This window comes from Rhinolophus sinicus, linkage group LG11 (assembly GCF_036562045.2).
Source record: "Rhinolophus sinicus isolate RSC01 linkage group LG11, ASM3656204v1, whole genome shotgun sequence".
Lineage (NCBI taxonomy): Eukaryota > Metazoa > Chordata > Mammalia > Chiroptera > Rhinolophidae > Rhinolophus > Rhinolophus sinicus.
In genome coordinates, this window is record NC_133760.1 from 13351573 (window position 1) to 13370006 (window position 18434).

General features: G+C 36.0%; 1 protein-coding gene across 4 annotated transcripts in view; it reads left to right on the forward strand.

Moving 5' to 3' along the window:
* LOC109457196 (uncharacterized) overlaps window positions 1–16441 on the forward strand; it is a 30993-nt gene extending 14552 nt beyond the window's left edge. For 2 of the 4 annotated variants that reach the window (XM_019749903.2, XM_019749902.2), the window contains one exon: window positions 13271–16441. In XM_019749903.2, coding sequence (XP_019605462.1) covers window positions 13271–15189 — 1919 coding nt within the window. In that variant the 3' untranslated portion in view covers window positions 15190–16441. Of the gene's footprint in view, window positions 1–7042; window positions 7130–11803; window positions 12328–13270 lie in introns of those variants that run through there. The other 2 variants (XM_019749905.2, XM_074315742.1) reach the window with 2 other exon arrangements.
* The last annotated feature ends 1993 nt before the right edge of the window (window positions 16442–18434 follow it).

Genomic DNA, 18434 nt, shown 5'->3' on the forward strand with positions numbered 1-18434 from the left:
TTATGTTGAAGTATGTTCCCTTTATTTCCACTTTGCTGAGAGTTTTTATCATAAATTGGTGCTGGATTTTGTCAAATGCTTTTTCTGCATCCACTGATATGGCCATATGATTTTTATTTGTTTATTTTTTTATGTGGTGCATCACCTTAACTGATTTGTTGATATTGAACCAACCTTGCATACCAGGAATGAGTCCCACTTGATTGTGGTGTATGATCTTTTTAAATGTATTGCTAAATTTGGTTTGCTAATATTTTGTTGAGAATTTTTGCATCTATATTTATTAGGGATATCACCCTATAGTTTTTTGTGTTTTTTTAATAATGTCTTTGTCTGGTGTTGGGATCAGGATAATGGTTGCCTCATAAAATGAGCTTGGGAGCCTTCCCTTCTCCTGGATTTTTTGGAATAGTTTGAGGAGAATGGGTGTTAATTCTTTTTTAAATGTTTGGTAAAATTCACCCATGAAGCCATCTGGTCCAGGACTTTTGTTTGTTGGGAGCTTGTTGATTACTGATTCCATTTCATTGGTAATAATCGGTCTGTTCAGATTTTCTGTTTCTTCTTGATTCAGCCTTGGAAGATTATATGCTTCTAGGAATTTATCCATTTCTTCCAGATGGTCTAATTTGTTGGCATATAGTTGCTCATAGTATTTTCTTAAATTTTTGGATTTCTGTAGTGTCTGTGATCATTTCTCTTTCATTTCTGATTTTATTTATTTGGGTCCTCTATGTTTTTTTCTTGATGAGTCTGGTTAAAAGTTAGTCAATTTTGTTTATCTTTTCAAAAAGCCAGCTCTTGTTTTTATTGAGCTTTTGTATTTTTTTTTTATTTATTTATTTTTTTGTCTCTCATTTATTTCCACTCTGATCTTTATTATTTCCTTCCTTGGGCTTATATTGCTTTTCTTTTTCCAGTTCCCTTAGGTGTGAAGATAGACCGTTGATTGATATTCTTCTTGTTTCTTTAGGTAGGCCTGCGTTGCTGTGAATTTCCCTCTTAAGACTGCTTTCACTGTGTCCCATAGATTTTGAGTCATTATGTTTTCGTGTCAAGGTATCTTTTGCATTCTTCCTTGATCTCATTGTTGACCAATTCATTATTTAGTAGCATGCTATTTGGTCTCCATGTGTTTGTGTGTTTTTCAGTTTTTTTTCTTGTAATTGATTTCTAGTTTCATAGCACTGTAGTCAAAGAAGATGTTTGGTATGACTTAAGTCTTCTTAAATTTATTGAGACTTGTTTTGTGGCCTAACATGTGGTTTATCTTGGAAAATGTTCCATGTGCACCTGAGAAGAATATAGGTATATTCTGTAGCTTTGGGGTGAAGTGCTGTAAAATTATCAGTTAAATCCATCTGCTCTAGAGTGTCATGTAAGTCCGCTGTTTCTGTGTTGATTTTTCTGCCTGGAGGATCTGTCCACATTTGTATCAGTAAAGTCCCCTACTATGATTGTGACCTACTATGATTGTGACCCTTACTATGACCTAGGAGAAAGAAGAAAGAGAACTAGGAGTGAAAAATAAGGAAAGAAAGAACTCCATGAGAACTATCTAACTACATTAGAAAGAGCAATATAAGGATAATGGGTATACCAGAAGAAGAGAGGGAGAAGGGAACACAGAGACTACTCAAAGAAATAACCGACGAGAAATTCTCAAGCCTGTGGAAAGAACTGGACTTTAGAATAGAAAAAGCTAACAGAACACGTAATTATATCAATGCATAAAGAACCTCTCCAAGACACATTTTATTCAAGTTATCAAAAATTAATTGAAAAGAATTCTCAAGGTAGTCAGGGGAAAAAAGGCTAACCTACAAAGGAAAGCCCATTAGATTATCATCAGATTATCATCAGATTTTTCAGTATAAACATTGCAAGTCAGGACAGAGTGGAAGGAAATATTCAAAATATTAAAAGAGAGAAAACATCAGCCAAGGTTATTATATCCAACAAAGTTGTCTTTAGATATGAAGGAGAAATAATGGCTTTTCCAGATAAACAGAAGCTGACAGAATGTACCACAAGACCTGAATTATGAGAAATGTTGAAAGGAGCTCTTCCCACCCTTCTTTTGTCTCCCCCCAGCCACTCCTGTTCAAGCCGTTGTTTCTCAGTCTAGTTGTTTAGGACACAGATCCCTGGCCCATGCTGGTATTATGAGCCTTGTCCAACAAAAAGAATAAAACACCTAGGAATAAACTTAACAAAGGATGTGAAAGACTGGTACACTCGAAACTACAAGACATTGCTGAAAGAAACTGAAGAAGATACAAAAAAGTGGGAAGATATTCTGTGTTCATGCTTTGGAAGACTCAACATTGTTAAGATGGCCGTATTACCTAAAGCAATATACAGATTTAGTGCAATCCCAATGATATTTTTAGAACAAAAAAAATAGAACAAAAAATTCTCTAATTTGTATGGAATCACAAAAGAACCCAATAGCCAAAGCCATCCTGAGATAAAAGAGCAAAGCTGGAGGTATCACACTCACTGATTTCAAACTATACTACAAATCTACAGTAATCAAACCAATATGATACTAGCAGAAAAAGAAACTACAGATCAATGGAATAGAATTTAGAGCCCAGAAATAAACCCACACATATACAGGCAACTAAATTTCAGGCAAGGAGCCAAAAAAATGCATAAGAGAAAGGAAAGTCTCTTCAATAAATGGTGTTTGGAAAACTGGAAAACCACATGAAAAGAATGAAATTAGACTGCTACCTGACACCACATACACAAAATTAACTCAGAATGGGTGAAAGACTTAAAACAATAAAATACATAGAAGAAAACAAGCACTAAACTTATGGACTTTGGTCTCAGAGGGGGTTTTGTGGCATTGACCCCAAAGTCAAAGTCAAGGCAAATAAAATAAAAATGAATGGGACTATATCTAACTACAACGCTTCTACACAGCAAAAGAAACCAAAACAAAAAGAAAACCAACTGAATGGGAGAAGATAATTGCAACGGTATCTCCCATAAGGGGCTAATATCCAAAATATTTAGAGAACTCATACAACTCAATGACGAAAAGCAATCCAATTAAAAAATGGGCAGAGGACCTGAACAGACACTTTTCCCAAGAAGACATACAGATGACCAACAGATATATGAGAAGATGCTCAATATCACTGGTTATAAGGAAAAGACAAATCAAAACCACAGCAAGATGTCATCTCGTACCTATTTAAATGTCTATTATCAATAAGACAAGAAATAAGTGTTGGAGAGGATGTGGAAAAATGGGAGCTGTTGCACACTACTGGTGGGAATGTAAATTAGTGCAAGCACTATTGAAAACAGAATGAGTGTTCCTCAAAAAATTAAGAATAGAGCTACCATATGACCTAGCAATCCCTCTTCTGGGAATCTACTCAAAAAATTTGAAAACACTTATTTGTATCCCTGTTTTCATGGCAGCACTATTTACAACAGCCAAGACATGGAAAAAAACCTAAGTGTCTTTTGATGGATGAATGGTTAAAGATGTGGTACATATATATACAATGGAATACTACTCAGCCATAAAAAAGATGAAACATTGCCATTTGTGACAACATGTGTGGACCTTCAGAGTATTATGCTAAGTGAAATAAGTCAGATGGAAAAGGACAGGAACCATATGATTTCAGTCATGTGTAATATAAAATAAAATCAACAAATAAAAAAGAAAAAAACTCATACATACATGTAACAGAATGGTAGTTACCAGGAGGAAGGTAAGGAGGGGGGAGGATGAAGAGTATAGAGGGGGTCAGATATGATGACTGAAAGATTTGATTTTGGTTTGTGAGCACACAATGGAGTATACAGATGTCGTATTATAAAGTTGTAAACCTAGAGACTTCTGGTCAAGATGGCAGAATTGGTAAACTCTGTGCTCGCCTCCTCCCTTGACCACATCAAAATTACAACTAATTTATAGAATAACCGTCATGGAGAGCCACCTGAAGACTAGTTGAACAGAATTCCTATAACTAAGGATGTAAAGGAGAATCCACGTTGAGACTAGTAGGAGGAGCAGAGATGCAGAACAGGCAGGTCCCGTCCCCAGGGTGTGGTGATTGAGAATCAGGAGGGAAAAAAGGGAAATAAAGACAAAAGAAAAAGAAAAAAATGAGAAGAAAAAAAGAATCAGGAGGGATATCTTGGCTGGAAAAGTCCACCCTGACAAGCGAGGGGTCCCAGACCTATACCTGGCTCCTCAGCGTAGTCCACCAGTGCTGGCAAGGTAAGTCTTTGTAATATTTGACTATGAAAACTAGCATAAATTGTGTCAGAGAAAGACTAAGGCCTGTGGGAGACAAGACACAGGTCTTACAAGGACCATACACAGACTCACTTGTTTACAAGCTCACTAGCTGTAAGCTCTAGGACAGGGGAAGCAGCTCAGAAAGCACTGAGGAAATACAGGGAGTATTGAAATGGACTTCAGGGCAAGCACTGGAGGGGCAAGAGTCAGGTCAACTCTCTTTTCAGATAGAAGCGCTGGCAGGCACCACTGTTCCTTTGTTGAGGCGTCCCCCACCCAGCCAGCTTGGCACAGGCAGGCAGGAGCCAAATCTATGATCTACATCAACCTGTCAAACACCGTTTGCCTCACCCTGGTGATTCCTAAAGACTCTGCCCCACCCAACATGCTCTCTCAGCCTGAACCTCTTTGAGTGGCTTCTCCACACAAACAGCCTACTTCATCTCATGCTGTAGACTTTCCCAAAATATCTCAAAGGCCCACAAACCCCAAACAAGCAGCAGCTGATCCCTGTGTGCCTTGTAGCTCTGGCTAAATGGCCCCGGGTAAACAGTAGTGGCAACTGGTCTTAACTTGCATTGCTACTCCCATTAAAGTGGCTCCAAGCCTGTCATAAGCAGCAGCCAGTCTTGGCCTGGAATGCAGTTTCAAATAAGTGGTGACAAATGAGTCACAAGAAACAGCTGGCTTCAGCTTACATTGTGTTGCCTACCAAAGGGTCCCAAGCCAGGTACAAGTGGCTGCCGACCTTGGTTCACACAGTAGCATCTCCCAAAGCACCAGGAAGCCCATCGAAAGTAACAACCAACTTCACATCACTTCATAGCTCCTACCAAACAGCACCAAGCTAGGCACAGGTAGCAGCTGACCTTAGCCTGCACAGGAGCCTGTCCCAGGAGGCTCCATAACCAACACATATCAAGGATTGCTTCGACCACACCTGAGCACCACCTAACTACCATGTTTCCCCAAAAATAAGACCTAGCTGGACAATCAGCTCTACTGCATCTTTTGGAGCAAAACTTAACATAAGACCTGGTCTTAATTTTACTATAAGACCAGGTATAATATAATATATAATGTAATATATAATATAATTAATATAATGTAATACCGGGTCTTATATTAATTTTTGCTCCAATAGACGCATAAGAGCTGATTATCTGGCTAGGTCTTATTTTCAGGGAAACAGGTTAGTTTCACAAATGACTGACATGAAGAGCAGACTTGACTGGCACCAGAGCCACAATAAAGCAACTGCCACTACATGGATGGGGTCAGCCCCCAGACAACAACTCATCTGCTGTAGTCACAACCTGCCCTCACAGCCAGAGAGCCTGAGGGTCAACCCTACCCAGTGATGTGCCAGCAGCAATCTAGGCCCAACTGCAACAGGAGGGCACACACAACCCACATGGGACACCCCTGGAGGACCTGGCTCTGTGATGAAGACTGCACCACGGGGCTCCACACGACACCTTCTCTAAGGCCACTCTGTCAAGATGGGGAGATATAATGGACCCACCTAATATAGAGAAACAAACACGGGGTGTAAGTCAATATCTGAGGGCAAAGAAACACGTCTCAAATGAAAGAAAAAGACAAAACTCCAGAAAAGAACTAAACGAAATGGAGACAAGCAATCTATCAAATACAATACATGTTGAGTTTCCCTGAAAATAAGACCTAACTGGAAAATAAGCCGTAACATGGTTTTTCAGGATGCTTGTAATATAAAATAAGCCCTACCTTATTTCCCTGAAAATAAGACCGGGTCTTGTTTTCCATTCCTCTTAATGCAAATGCAGTTTTACAGTGTTTATGAATTGTAATGATGTGTGAAAAAATGTACTGATTTAATGGAAACTAAATATTTTATTGGATATTAAATGTTTTAACTAATATTAAAATAGTTATTCAAGCCACATACAATATTTAGTTTGCATACTGCTTTACAGAGTTTATCTTGAGATAAACTATATGCCCCACTTTCATCCTAGGATTTCAAGACCAACAAGTTGAGAAGCACAGATACAAAGGATTGTGTCTACCTTAAAATAAATTGGTGGTTATTGTGGCAGCGAGTTGAGGTTCTATAAGAAAGATGAGAGATTGACATCTCTATGTCAATTATGTATCTCATTGTCACAAAATTCTTATGGGGGTGTACCAGCAATGTATGACGGTACTCTTTCTACACTTTTACCAGCACTAGATATTACCACTTAAAATATCTTGGTCAATTTATAGATTTAAAAAATAATTCACATATTCCTGTGATTACTGATGAATTTAAATATTTTAGGAGTAGTTCTGCCTGTTTTCGTCCTCTAATCATTATTATTATTGTTTGTGTCACTTAACAAATATGTACTTAACACAGGTTAATGTATTCTTTCTCACAGGACAATATAAAGGATTTTAGGACGCTTTAGCTTTGATCAGTCTTTCCCATCTAATATGTTATTATTGTGTGGTATTTCAGTTCTCTTTTCTTTTTAACCCCCCAAATGGGCATTATTTTTGTTTTATAATGATACTGTTTTCTTTTAGATTTATTCACATGATTATCCTTTATTTGCACACTATTCCTCTTCCATCATACCTTCCTATTGGGATCATTTTATTTATCATAAAAATACATTAGGACATGCCTATTGTTAGTAAATGCTCTCCCTTTTTATTGTTGTTGTTGCAAAATAACCTTGTTTCACTTTCATTCTTGCCTGATGACTTAACTGGGTATATACTGACAATTATTTTTTTCTCAGCACTCTGAAGATTTTATTCCACTGTCTTCTGGCTTCTGTTGTTGGTCTTGAGAAGTCTGACATCTGTCTCATTGTTGTTCCTTTTGTAAGTAATCTGTAATTTCTCTCTGGCTGCTTTAAAAAAAATTTTTCTGTAAGATTTTAATATAATTAATTATATTGTTTTATTTCCAGAAGTTTGATATTTTCCTCCTCTCCTAGATCTTTTTACAATACCTATATAGTCCCTTTCTCATGGTTTTGACTGTATATTTTCTTATATTTCAAGCATTTATATTATTAATATATGTATCATTCAACAACTTCAGTTTCTGGGGAACAGGTCTCATTCTGCAATTTCCTGCATGCATGGGGGCTCTTCTGTAATGATGACTTATCCGTAGCATTTTTTTCTCCATATGGATCTTGTTCCTTGTCATTTTCTTTTGTGGTCAGACGGATTTTTTTTCCCCTTTCTCTGAAATATAGGCATTGGATAGTTCTGATTTTGTAAAGAGGTTCATTGCGGGTCTAAGGGTTTGTCTCTTGGATGTTTTTTCAGACCGTTAAGATACAAACTTTTAGGCAATTAAATTCAGCAAATATCCTGAGTGCTGTGACTTCAGAGCATGTTTTTCTCTCCAGTTTCTGGTTCTCACTTCATTGTGCCTCCTCTGGATTTTCTTTACTTTCTTTTAAGCATGGCATACTTTTATAAGGATGTTTGTCATATTTTATCAAGCATTTCATGGTGTTTTCAGGAAATCTGGTACACATACTTAAACAATATTTATTCCTTCTATCTTTCAACATGCATGCTATATGTACTATTCTTTTTATGTCTTCCTATAAAGATTCATTATTTTTTTTCTTAAAAAGTCTTCCACATTTTTTGTTAAGTAATTTCCTCAGTCCTGTGTAAGTTTTATTGACATTATAAATAGGAATATTTTGTTCTCTGATGTTTTCTAAATGGTTACTACTGATGCATATATATTTACACAAATATAGCAATGTATGGATTTCTGTAAGTTGATAATAATCTTATAGAAATATATAATAGTTTTTTAGTGGATAATACTGGATTATCAGTAGATCATTTTGCTCTCTACATATAATGTATTGTCTTTTTCTATTTCTATTTCTATAGTTTAAAAACTATATTAGGTAGAACGTAAATATTTTAGTATTTCACAACTTGAAAACAAATAATTCTTGTCTTTTTTTGAACTTTGTTGGGAGTGCTTCTGATGTTTATTAGGTTGGTGCAAAAGTAATCACAGTTTTTGCAATTATTTTTAACCTTTTAAACCACAATTACTTTTGCACGAACCTAATATTAAATATGTTTCTATACGTTTCTGGAAATACCATTAATGAGGAGGAAGAGACATTCTAGTCTTAGAGAGTTTTTACTTTTTAATAAAGGATCGAAAATAGATTTTCTGATGTTGAACTATTCCTGCATTTGTGGGATAAACCTTACTTGATCATGATATGTTAGAACTCAAATATATAGCTAGATTCTATGTTGCAAATACTTTATTTTAAAATTTTACCCATGTTTGTTCATGAAATTAGCTTCGTTTTACTCAGCTCTTTTTGCCCAGTTTTGTTACCTGAGTTAATTTAACTTTGTAAATGACAGGTATATTTCCATATTTTCATATATTTAACAACAGTTACAAATGATTGATTGGAATTATATATTTAATGGTTTGGATGATCTTGCCAGTAGTACTAGCAGTCATCAGTATCTATTGCCTTTTAGGAACATAGACATTGAACTCAAATTTAAAATTCTTATGTGGTTATTTACGTATAATCAGATCTTCTATCTTGAAGCCTTTGTTAAATTAAAAACCATCATTTTACTTCATCTCTCACTATTTGATACAATTGATCATTCCTCAAAACCAGAACCCTTCTTTACTTGGCTTCTGGGATTCCACATTCTCCTAATTTTTCTCCATCCTCATTGGCTGCTCCTTCATCTCCTTTGCTGGTTCCTTCTCATCTACCTGACCTCGAAATGTTGAAGTGCCTCAGGGCTTAATCCTCAAACATCCCTTTTCTTTTCTTCCCTTTTCTTCCTTTTTCTTTAGTGTTGGAAGACTCTCCCTCAACCTCATGAAATCCCATAGCTTTAAATGACATCTATTTGTTGATGACTCCAAAATGTACATACCTAATCCAAGTATCTTACCAGAACTCCATATTTGTATGTATACCTGCCTACTCAATATCTTTATGATATCATATAGTTCAAAACCAAACTCTTAATATTCTCTCCCAAACCTGCTCTTACTACAATGAGAAATTCTCAGTAAATGGCACTTCCATTGTTCCAGACACTCAGGTAAAATACTTAGACTTTTCTTTGACTTCTCTTTTTCATGTAACATGTTCAATCCATCATCAAATCCTCTTCATTATACCTTCAAAATATATCCAGAATCCAGTGATAGATATCTCACTTTCTACACCCCTTTCTCCACAATCATCTTGTCTGAGCCATGTGGATTACTGCTATAGCCTCCTAAATTGTGTCCACCCAGCTTCTATATTTTCCTGCTATCTGTTATTTTTTCACTTTTAAAACAATTTGTTTTTAACCAAAAGTCATATTTTTTCATGCAGCTTCTCGTAACCCTCCAATGGTTTCCCATCTCAGAATAAAAGTAAAATTTCTTAAAATGGCCAAGACTATGATGTTCTTGTCATTTTCCTTTGAGGCCAGAGGATTTTATTTTCCCATCCCTGTGAACTGTAGGCCTTTGAAGGTTACAATTTTGTGAAGAAGTTTTTTTCTAATCCCTGAAGTATTGTTGGCCCAAAGCCTTGTCTCTTTGATTTTTTTTTTTTTAATATCATTAACATACAAAGGTAGGCAATTGAAGTCAGTAAATGTTCTGAAGGTAGCCGTGGCTTTAAATCATGTTTACCATTCTAGTTTCTGGTTCTTACTTCATTGTGGTCCCTGTGGATCTTCTTTACTTTCATTTAAGCTTGGCATACTTTAGAATTTTTGTTTATCATGTTTTATTCAACATTTTGGTGTTCTTCAGGAAATCTGATGTACCACCTACATATCAAGTGTATCCACTGTCAGTCATAATACACAACAGTTCCATTACATTTTCAAATTCCCTCGTGTTGCCCCTTTGTTGCCAATCCCTTCCCCCTCACCAGCCTATGGAAACTTGTCATATTTCCCATCCCTACAGTTTTACCTTTTCCAGGATGTCACATAAACGAAATCAAAATATGTTGCCTTTGGGGTCTGGCTTTTTTCACTTAGTAAAATATATTTAATATTTATCCATATTGTTGTATGAATCAATAGTTTGTTTTCATTAATTACTGACTAGTGTTCCATTGTATGGAAATACTAAAGTTTGATTCATTCACATTTTTAAGGGACATATGGGTTTCCAATTTTTGGCAGTTATGAATAAAGCTGCTATAATCTTTGCTGTATAAATGTTTGGACATAAGTGTAAATATCTATGAGTGTGACTGCTGGGTCATATGTGAGGTATATGGTTAACTTTTTAAGAAATTACCAAACTCTTTTTCATCGTGGCTATGCTGTTTTGCATTCCCATTAGCAAGTGTATGAAACCTTTTCTTTTTTTAAACTTTTCAGTAAATTTATTATTTTTTAATTATTTACTCTTTTTTCAATTACAGTTGACATTCAGTATTATTTTATATTAGTTTCAGGTGTACAGGATAGTGGTTAGATATTTATATAATTTATGCAGTGATTCCCCACAATTAGTCTAATGCCCCCTGGCACTATTCATAGTTGTTGCAACATAACTAACTATTCTCTATGCTGTGCTTTACATCCCTATAACTATTTTGTAACTACCAATTTATATTTCTTAATCCCTTCACCTTTTTTACCCAGTGTATGAGACTTTTTGAGTTCTTTATCTATATTTACCCCCAGCATCCTCTTTTTAAAATAGAATTTCTGGAACTCCATTACTCCAGACTCCTTCCCTTATATTCAACAATTGGTTTTTATTCTCTCTCCAACATCCCTAACATTCTCTCTCCAACATCCCTAACATTCTCTAAGATTTTAGAAACCTTTCATTATGTCTTTGACCTGTATCAGTATCTGAGAAATAATAAAGATATTCTTCTGGGATGAACAAATAGAATTGGATTTGGATAAGAGAGTAAATAAGAGAAGACACGAGACAAGGCATGAAGAAACAAAACAGACTCTGAAGTCAAGATAAGTGAACAAAAGCACTTGTTATCTTGATTGAAAAGGATAGGGAGAACTAAGGAAGATAACCAAGCCTAGTCCCTAGGAAGTATTATGCTAGAGGGAAAGGAAGGCAATTGGAGAGGTGTATATACTTTTTCCATTTTTATCTTAGATTTAGTATGGATATACTTTTATTTACATCTATAAGAAGGTACTGGGGAAGCCACAGATGAATGGTTTCCAGGCATTTACCATTAGGGTGAAGAGACGTTTACTACAAAGGGACATCACAAGAGTATTAAGCAGTGATAGACTATTGTGTAGCATTACTGTGGTGGTGGATACATGAGTTAAGCCCTTATAGGTCTGTTTGTTTTATCTGTTTTTTCTCTTGTTTTTCAATTATCTTGTACCTTCATTCACCTAGTTATTTATTCAGTGCTAGACATTATAAATAAAAATTACAAAAGTAATTTGAAGACTTGGATGATCTTATACATCTTCAGTGAAGATTTAGATTTGCTTATGGCAAGCAATCTTGAATTACCTTAATCCAAATTTCTGGGTTTGAGATGATTCAAATATGATTCAGGTTTCAGACCCTGCCCAGAGTGGTCTACTGTTTCTCCCTTATTCCTCATTGCAGCCCTCAGAGTTCCCCTCCCAAAGTGTGGAGAATTTATGTTGGGCCCTGTTCTCCAGTTATTGTTGCCAAGCCCTATGAAATGATCCAAAATACTTCTTAGTTTCTCCACCTTTCATTTACCTTTTATAGATATAAAACTTCCCTAAGTAGAAAAGTGGCCCCAAGTGTTCAGTGTATTTCTCTGGGTTTTCATATTTTTCAACTTTTATCCCATTAACTCTTTATTCCAATATTAACTCTCAAATGCCTTCAGTCAAATGCCTTTTGTATTTTGTCTAATTTGTGTTACCTAGCATCCTGATACCAGAAATGGATGTTTAAAATTCAGGAACTTATATTTAAATTGAGACCTGAGGATGAGAAAGAGTCAGTTTGTGTAGAGTTTCTCATAAACAGCAGTCCAAAGACATGGAAGCAGCTCTAACTACTTGTAAGTTCAAATTGGATTTGTGACTTTTTCAGAGCTAAAAAAACTCAAGTATGTTTGGCAAATAGTGAATAAAGAAGAGAAGAATCATGGGGAAATCAGATACATACGTAGGGACCAGACCATGAAAAGCTTTGTCAAAGTCATGGAAGTCATTTGGATTTTATTCTAAGTTTAATTTGGAAGCCATTTAAAAGATAGCAAATCACAATCTGAATCAGAATCAGTTGGTGGAAAGTATTAAAACCAGAGATCTCCATGCTCTTTTTCTGATTCACTAGATTCAGATTCAGTTAGTCTGGTGTGGTATCTGGGCATCTTTAATTTTAACAAGCATCCCAGGTGTGGTTTTGAGCCCCACCATTTTTAGAACTACTGACTTAAAAAGTTTTCTTAATCTCTTCCCTTATCTTCTTAGTAGAGTTTTCATTATTCTCTGATCTCTCATATGCCATTTTCACATTGTAATGTATGAGATCATTCTAAGCTAATATTTTTTTTCAAATTGTAGGTAATAACACATCAATTTAGTGAGTTTTGACATCACTAAAATACAATTACATCAATTTACTGAGTTTTGACTGTGTGTGTGTGTGCGTGTGTGAGACATCAATTTAGTGAGTTTTGACTCAATTTAGTGAGTTTTGACTGTGTCTGTGTGTGTGCGCGTGTGTGTATGTGAGAGAAAGAGAGAGGAAGAGAGGAGGGGAGAGAGGCAGAAATAGAACTAGAATGGAAAACAGGTAGGTATTGTTTTATGAAACTATAAATGTAGCAGATTGTGATGTGAAAGGTAAGTAGGTATTACTATTATAGGTCATAGTAAATAATATTTTAAAAACATAATTTCCCTATGTGTATTTTCGTGTATAGTATTTTCTACAATGAAAGTTCTATTTCTTCTGAAATGACAACAGACATTTTTTACTGTGCTCTTATCTTTCAGATTTGCCTTCAAGGTGTGCAAATAAGGAGTTATCTCCAAAAAAGGACACTTATGACACAGAATTATCCCAATGGGAAATGAGTGACAGGCTTGAAAACTATGATCTTAAGGAGTGCAGTTCCAGAGATTATTTGGAAGTCAGAGGCACATTGGAAAATCAGAAGGAATATTTCAGGCAAGGAATGATCATATATGAAAAAATGTCCATTTTCAACCAGCATACTTACTTATCTCAATATCCCAGATATCATTCTACTGAGAAACCCTATAAATGTAAGGAATGTGGGAAGGCCTTTAGACGAGCCTCACACCTAACTCAACATCAGAGTATTCATACTGGAGAAAAGCCCTATGAATGTAAGCAATGTGGGAAGGCCTTTAGTCGTGATTCACAGCTCAGTCTTCATCAAAGGCTTCATACTGGTGAGAAACCTTATGCATGCAAGGAATGTGGGAAAGCCTTTACTCAGAGCTCACAACTTATTTTACATCATAGAATTCATACTGGTGAAAAACCATATAAATGTGAAGAATGTGGGAAAGCTTTTATTCGTAGTTCACAACTAACCCGACATCAAAAAGTCCATACTGGTGAAAAACCTTATGAATGTAAAGAATGTGGAAAAGCCTTTACTCAGAACTCACAACTTACTCTGCACCAGAGACTTCATACTGGTGAGAAACTCTATGACTGTAAAGAATGTAGAAAGGTCTTTACTCAGCTCTCACAACTTATTCTTCATAAGAGAATTCACACTGGTGAAAAACCCTATGAATGTAAGGAATGTGGGAAAGCTTTTATTTGTGGCTCACAACTTTCTCAACATCAGAAAATTCATAATGGGGAGAAGCCATACGAATGTAAAGAATGTGGAAAGGCCTTTATTCGTGGCTCATTACTTATGCAACATCAGAGGATTCATACTGGTGAAAAACCATATAAATGTGAAGAGTGTGGGAAGGCCTTTATCCGTGGCTCACAGCTTACTCAACACCAGAGAATTCATACCAATGAGAAGCCCTATGAATGTAAGGAATGTGGAAAGACCTTTAGTCATGGTTCACAACTTACTCAACATCAGAGAATTCACACTGGTGAGAAACCCTATCAATGTAAGGAATGCGGAAAAGCCTTTAATCGTGGCTCACTCCTTACTCGGCATCAAAGGATTCATACTGGTGAGAAACCCTATGAATGTAAAGAATGTGGAAAGACCTTTAGTCGTGGCTCAGAACTTACTCAACATGAGAGAATTCACACTGGTGAGAAACCCTATGAGTGTAAGGAATGTGGGAAGTCTTTTATTCGTGGCTCACAGCTTACTCAACATCAGAGAATTCATACGGGTGAGAAACCCTATGAATGTAAAGAATGTAGAATGGCCTTTACTCAGAGTTCACATCTTTCTCAACATCAGAGACTTCACACTGGTGAGAAACCCTATATATGTAATGAATGTGGGAAGGCCTTTGCTCGTGGCTTACTACTTATACAGCATCAGAGAATTCATACAGGGGAGAAACCTTATCAGTGTAAGGAATGTGGGAAAGCCTTTATTCGTGGTTCACAACTTACTCAACATCAGCGAATTCACACTGGAGAAAAACCCTATGAATGCAAGGAATGTGGGAAGGCATTTAGTCATGGTTCTCAACTTACTCTACATCAAAGAATCCATACTGGTGAGAAGCCCTATGAATGCAAAGAGTGTAGAAAAGCCTTTACACAGAGCTCACATCTTTCTCGACATCAGAGAATTCATACCGGTGAGAAACCATATCAGTGTAAGGAATGTGGGAAGGCCTTTACTCGTGGTTCACAATTAACTCAACATCAGAGAATTCATATCAGTGAGAAATCTTTTGAATATAAGGGATGTGGGATAGACTTTACTCATGGCTCACAAGTTTTTATATGAATTACCTAATTCTTTGTGGTTAATATAGAAAGCCTTCTCTGGTCAATCCATTATCATCAAAGAATTCTTAAAATGTGAATATGGAAGCACACTTGCCTCATAAAGTTTAGTTAGCATCATGAATTTACATGGGGAAATATAATGTAACCCATGTAGAAAAACCTATTACTGGAAACCTATTAAACTTTAGCAAATTTTAATAGACAGTAATTTGTTAATGTAGTAAATATAGGAAGGCCTTTAGCCATAGCACGTCTTTTTCAACATTATCTTGACCCTCAGTTGCTTTCCTTTGTGACATTTCTCATGATAGTTAACCTCTACTTTCATTTAATAGTTTGCAAAAAAACCTAAGAATAATATTTTATAAGATTCTTGGAAGTACTATGTGAGTTATTACATGTAAAGCTCTTAGAACAGTGCCTTGAACATAGCATATCACAAATATTGGCTATCACTATAGTGTTAAAGAATTTGCATGAAAGGAGGACACTTACTAGTATAAAGAATATTGAGAAATCTTTCATTAACACAACTCCAATTATTTGAATGGGATCACTGTATGCCATAATAAATGTGAGAAAGCTTCATTCAGATTTTCTCCCATATGCTATAAGAGAAAATTCATACTGTAAAAAAAAAAAAAAAGAAAAAAAATAGATTTAATCAGTGGATTGTTGGAAAGGTGTGAATTGTAACAAAGCCCCAAAACTCATATTTTCTTCTATCTCTTACCACAATTCAAGAATATTACTTAGAAATTAAAAAATGGGTAGCCAAAATAAACCTTTCTACTAGGAACTTTTTAAAAACTTGGATTTACAGCTTTTCATTAAACTAAAAATAAAAACTGACATCACAGACTATTTTGCAATGAAAAAATGAGAGTCAGTGTCAGAGACTGCTATTTCTCTACCCAATATCCATTTCTCTTCTTTCAGTAACAGAGTTCTTGGTTGAAAACCTATGTCAGCCTCCCTTGCCGATCAACAAGATAGAACTGGTATTTGTATAAGTAGGACATTTAAGAAATCCTTTTTTGTCTACTTCTGTTTTCTCCCCTACCTACAATGTGGACATTTAATTTGCAGCTCTGGCAGTTCAATGGGAACTTTGAGCATGGATGTTAAGGATGATAGGGCAAAAACACAGAACAAATATACTCCTCAGCTGATTTTATGGAACAGCCATAACATCTCTAGTCTGCCTGCTTCCTGTATTTCTTTATATAAAAATAAACTTATTTGTTGAGGCTGTTGTCGTTTTCTTATTAACACTAAAAATTATTAAGGATATAAAATTTCATACCTGGATATGGAATGCCATGGATAAAAGAAATCTCAAATGTGGCATTGTCTTAAGGTTATGCAGAATGAGGATCTACCCACCTCAGGCTAGAAAACTCAAGGTTCTTGTTTTTATAGATAAGACATTTGGTCAGACTCCCTCCCATTCTATCTCACAAGGCATATCTTGTGCCAGTCAAGGCTGTAGTGTTAGGGTAAATGGTAGTAGTGATTCAGAATGTATGTGTTCGATGCTTCTTGCTGCATTCAGTAATGATGTCCTGTGAAAGAAATTTAGTGTAGTGTGAGCTGCAGAGGCTGCTAGTAAACATTGAAAGCAACATTGCTTTGTTGAGAGATGCAGGTGTTCAATTCAGGTTGATGGTAAATTTCAGAATTTTGAGCATTGTGAGTTTCAAAATGCCAAACTGATTATCTTTAACTGAAGCCACTTAAGGGATTTAAAGTGGCAGCCTAAACAAGAAATGAGACCATTACCCATCCAGGCAAAGGCAGTGAGTCGCTAGGAAAGAAAAGTTTAAAATGCTTTCCCCAAACCTATTCTAAAAACCTATTGTTCTTACGTATTAAATGCTTACTGTGTTCCAGCCATTCTATTAGGTGTTTGGGATATATCAATGAACAATTCTAGCAGGAGGAAATAGACTAATATACATTGTAGAGTATGTTAGAACCTAAGTGTTATGGGAAGGAAAGTCATTCAAAAGGGGTTGTGGGGGATATGACAGTTTAGGTTGCTATATGAAATAGAATGATCAGAGTAGACTACAGAGAAGGAAAGATTTGAAGGGATGAAGGAGTAAGTCAGTTGTTATCTAAGGGAAGAACATTCCAGGCAGAGGGAAAAGCTAGAACAAAGGCCCTGTGGGACTATGGGATGATGCTAGTATAATTGAGGAATGTGAGTGAAGTCATCTTAAAGGTTTGTGCAAGAGGGCGATTAATAAGTGAGGTCAGAGAGATAATTGTCATATTTTATAAGGCCTTGTAAGTCATTGTAAGCATTTTGGATTTTATTCTGAGGTAAATGCAGCCATTGGAGAGTTTTTAGCAGAGGACATGATCTGACATGCTGCTATTGTGTTTAAAGACAAAACAAAAAAATTAAGTGGCTATGAGTAAGAGGCTGTGGCATTAATTCAGATAAATGACAGTGGCTTAGACCAGGATAATAATGGTGAGAAGTGGTGGGAGTCCAGATATATGGTAAATATGATAGAGCAAGCAAGTTTTGTTTAGGGGTTAGATGTCGGGTGTGAGAGAGAAAAGCCCATATTCACTTTGACCCAAAAGTTTTGGTCCCAGGCAACTGGAAAGATGTTCTCATCAGCTTGAGATGGGGAAAGGTGCAATTCCATCAGGTTTGTGGGGGAAGATCGGGAGTTCAATTCTTAACATGATTGAGTTAGACAGGTCTTTTAGACAAAATGACAATACTGAGTAAGCACTTGGGTGTTCTAGCTTTCACTGTTCTAGAAATTAATTTGGTAGTTATTATAATAAGTAATTGTAAATTATATTAATTTGGTAGTTATTTAAAATCATGAGGCAGGTTAAGATCATTAAGGACCTGAGTGTAGAGAGAGAAAAGAAAAACACCAAGGACTGATCCACATTAAGAGTTTAAGGATAAAAGTCCAGCAAAGGTGGAAAGGAGGATCGGTGAGATGGAAGGAAAAACCAACAGTCTAGTATCACAGAAGCCAAATGAAAGTGAGTCAAAGGAAGGATGATCAATGGTATCAAATACTGCTTGCAGATTACATAATAGGCTTGCTAATTGGCTACTGGATTTAGCAATATCGATGTTATCATTGACCTTGAGAAGAGCAAGGGTCTTTGTGTGTTTTGGAGTGGTAGAAGTAAAAGCCTGATACGAGATTAGAAATTGGTGACAATGAGTATAGAGACTAATACTTAGAGGCATTTTGCTGCTAG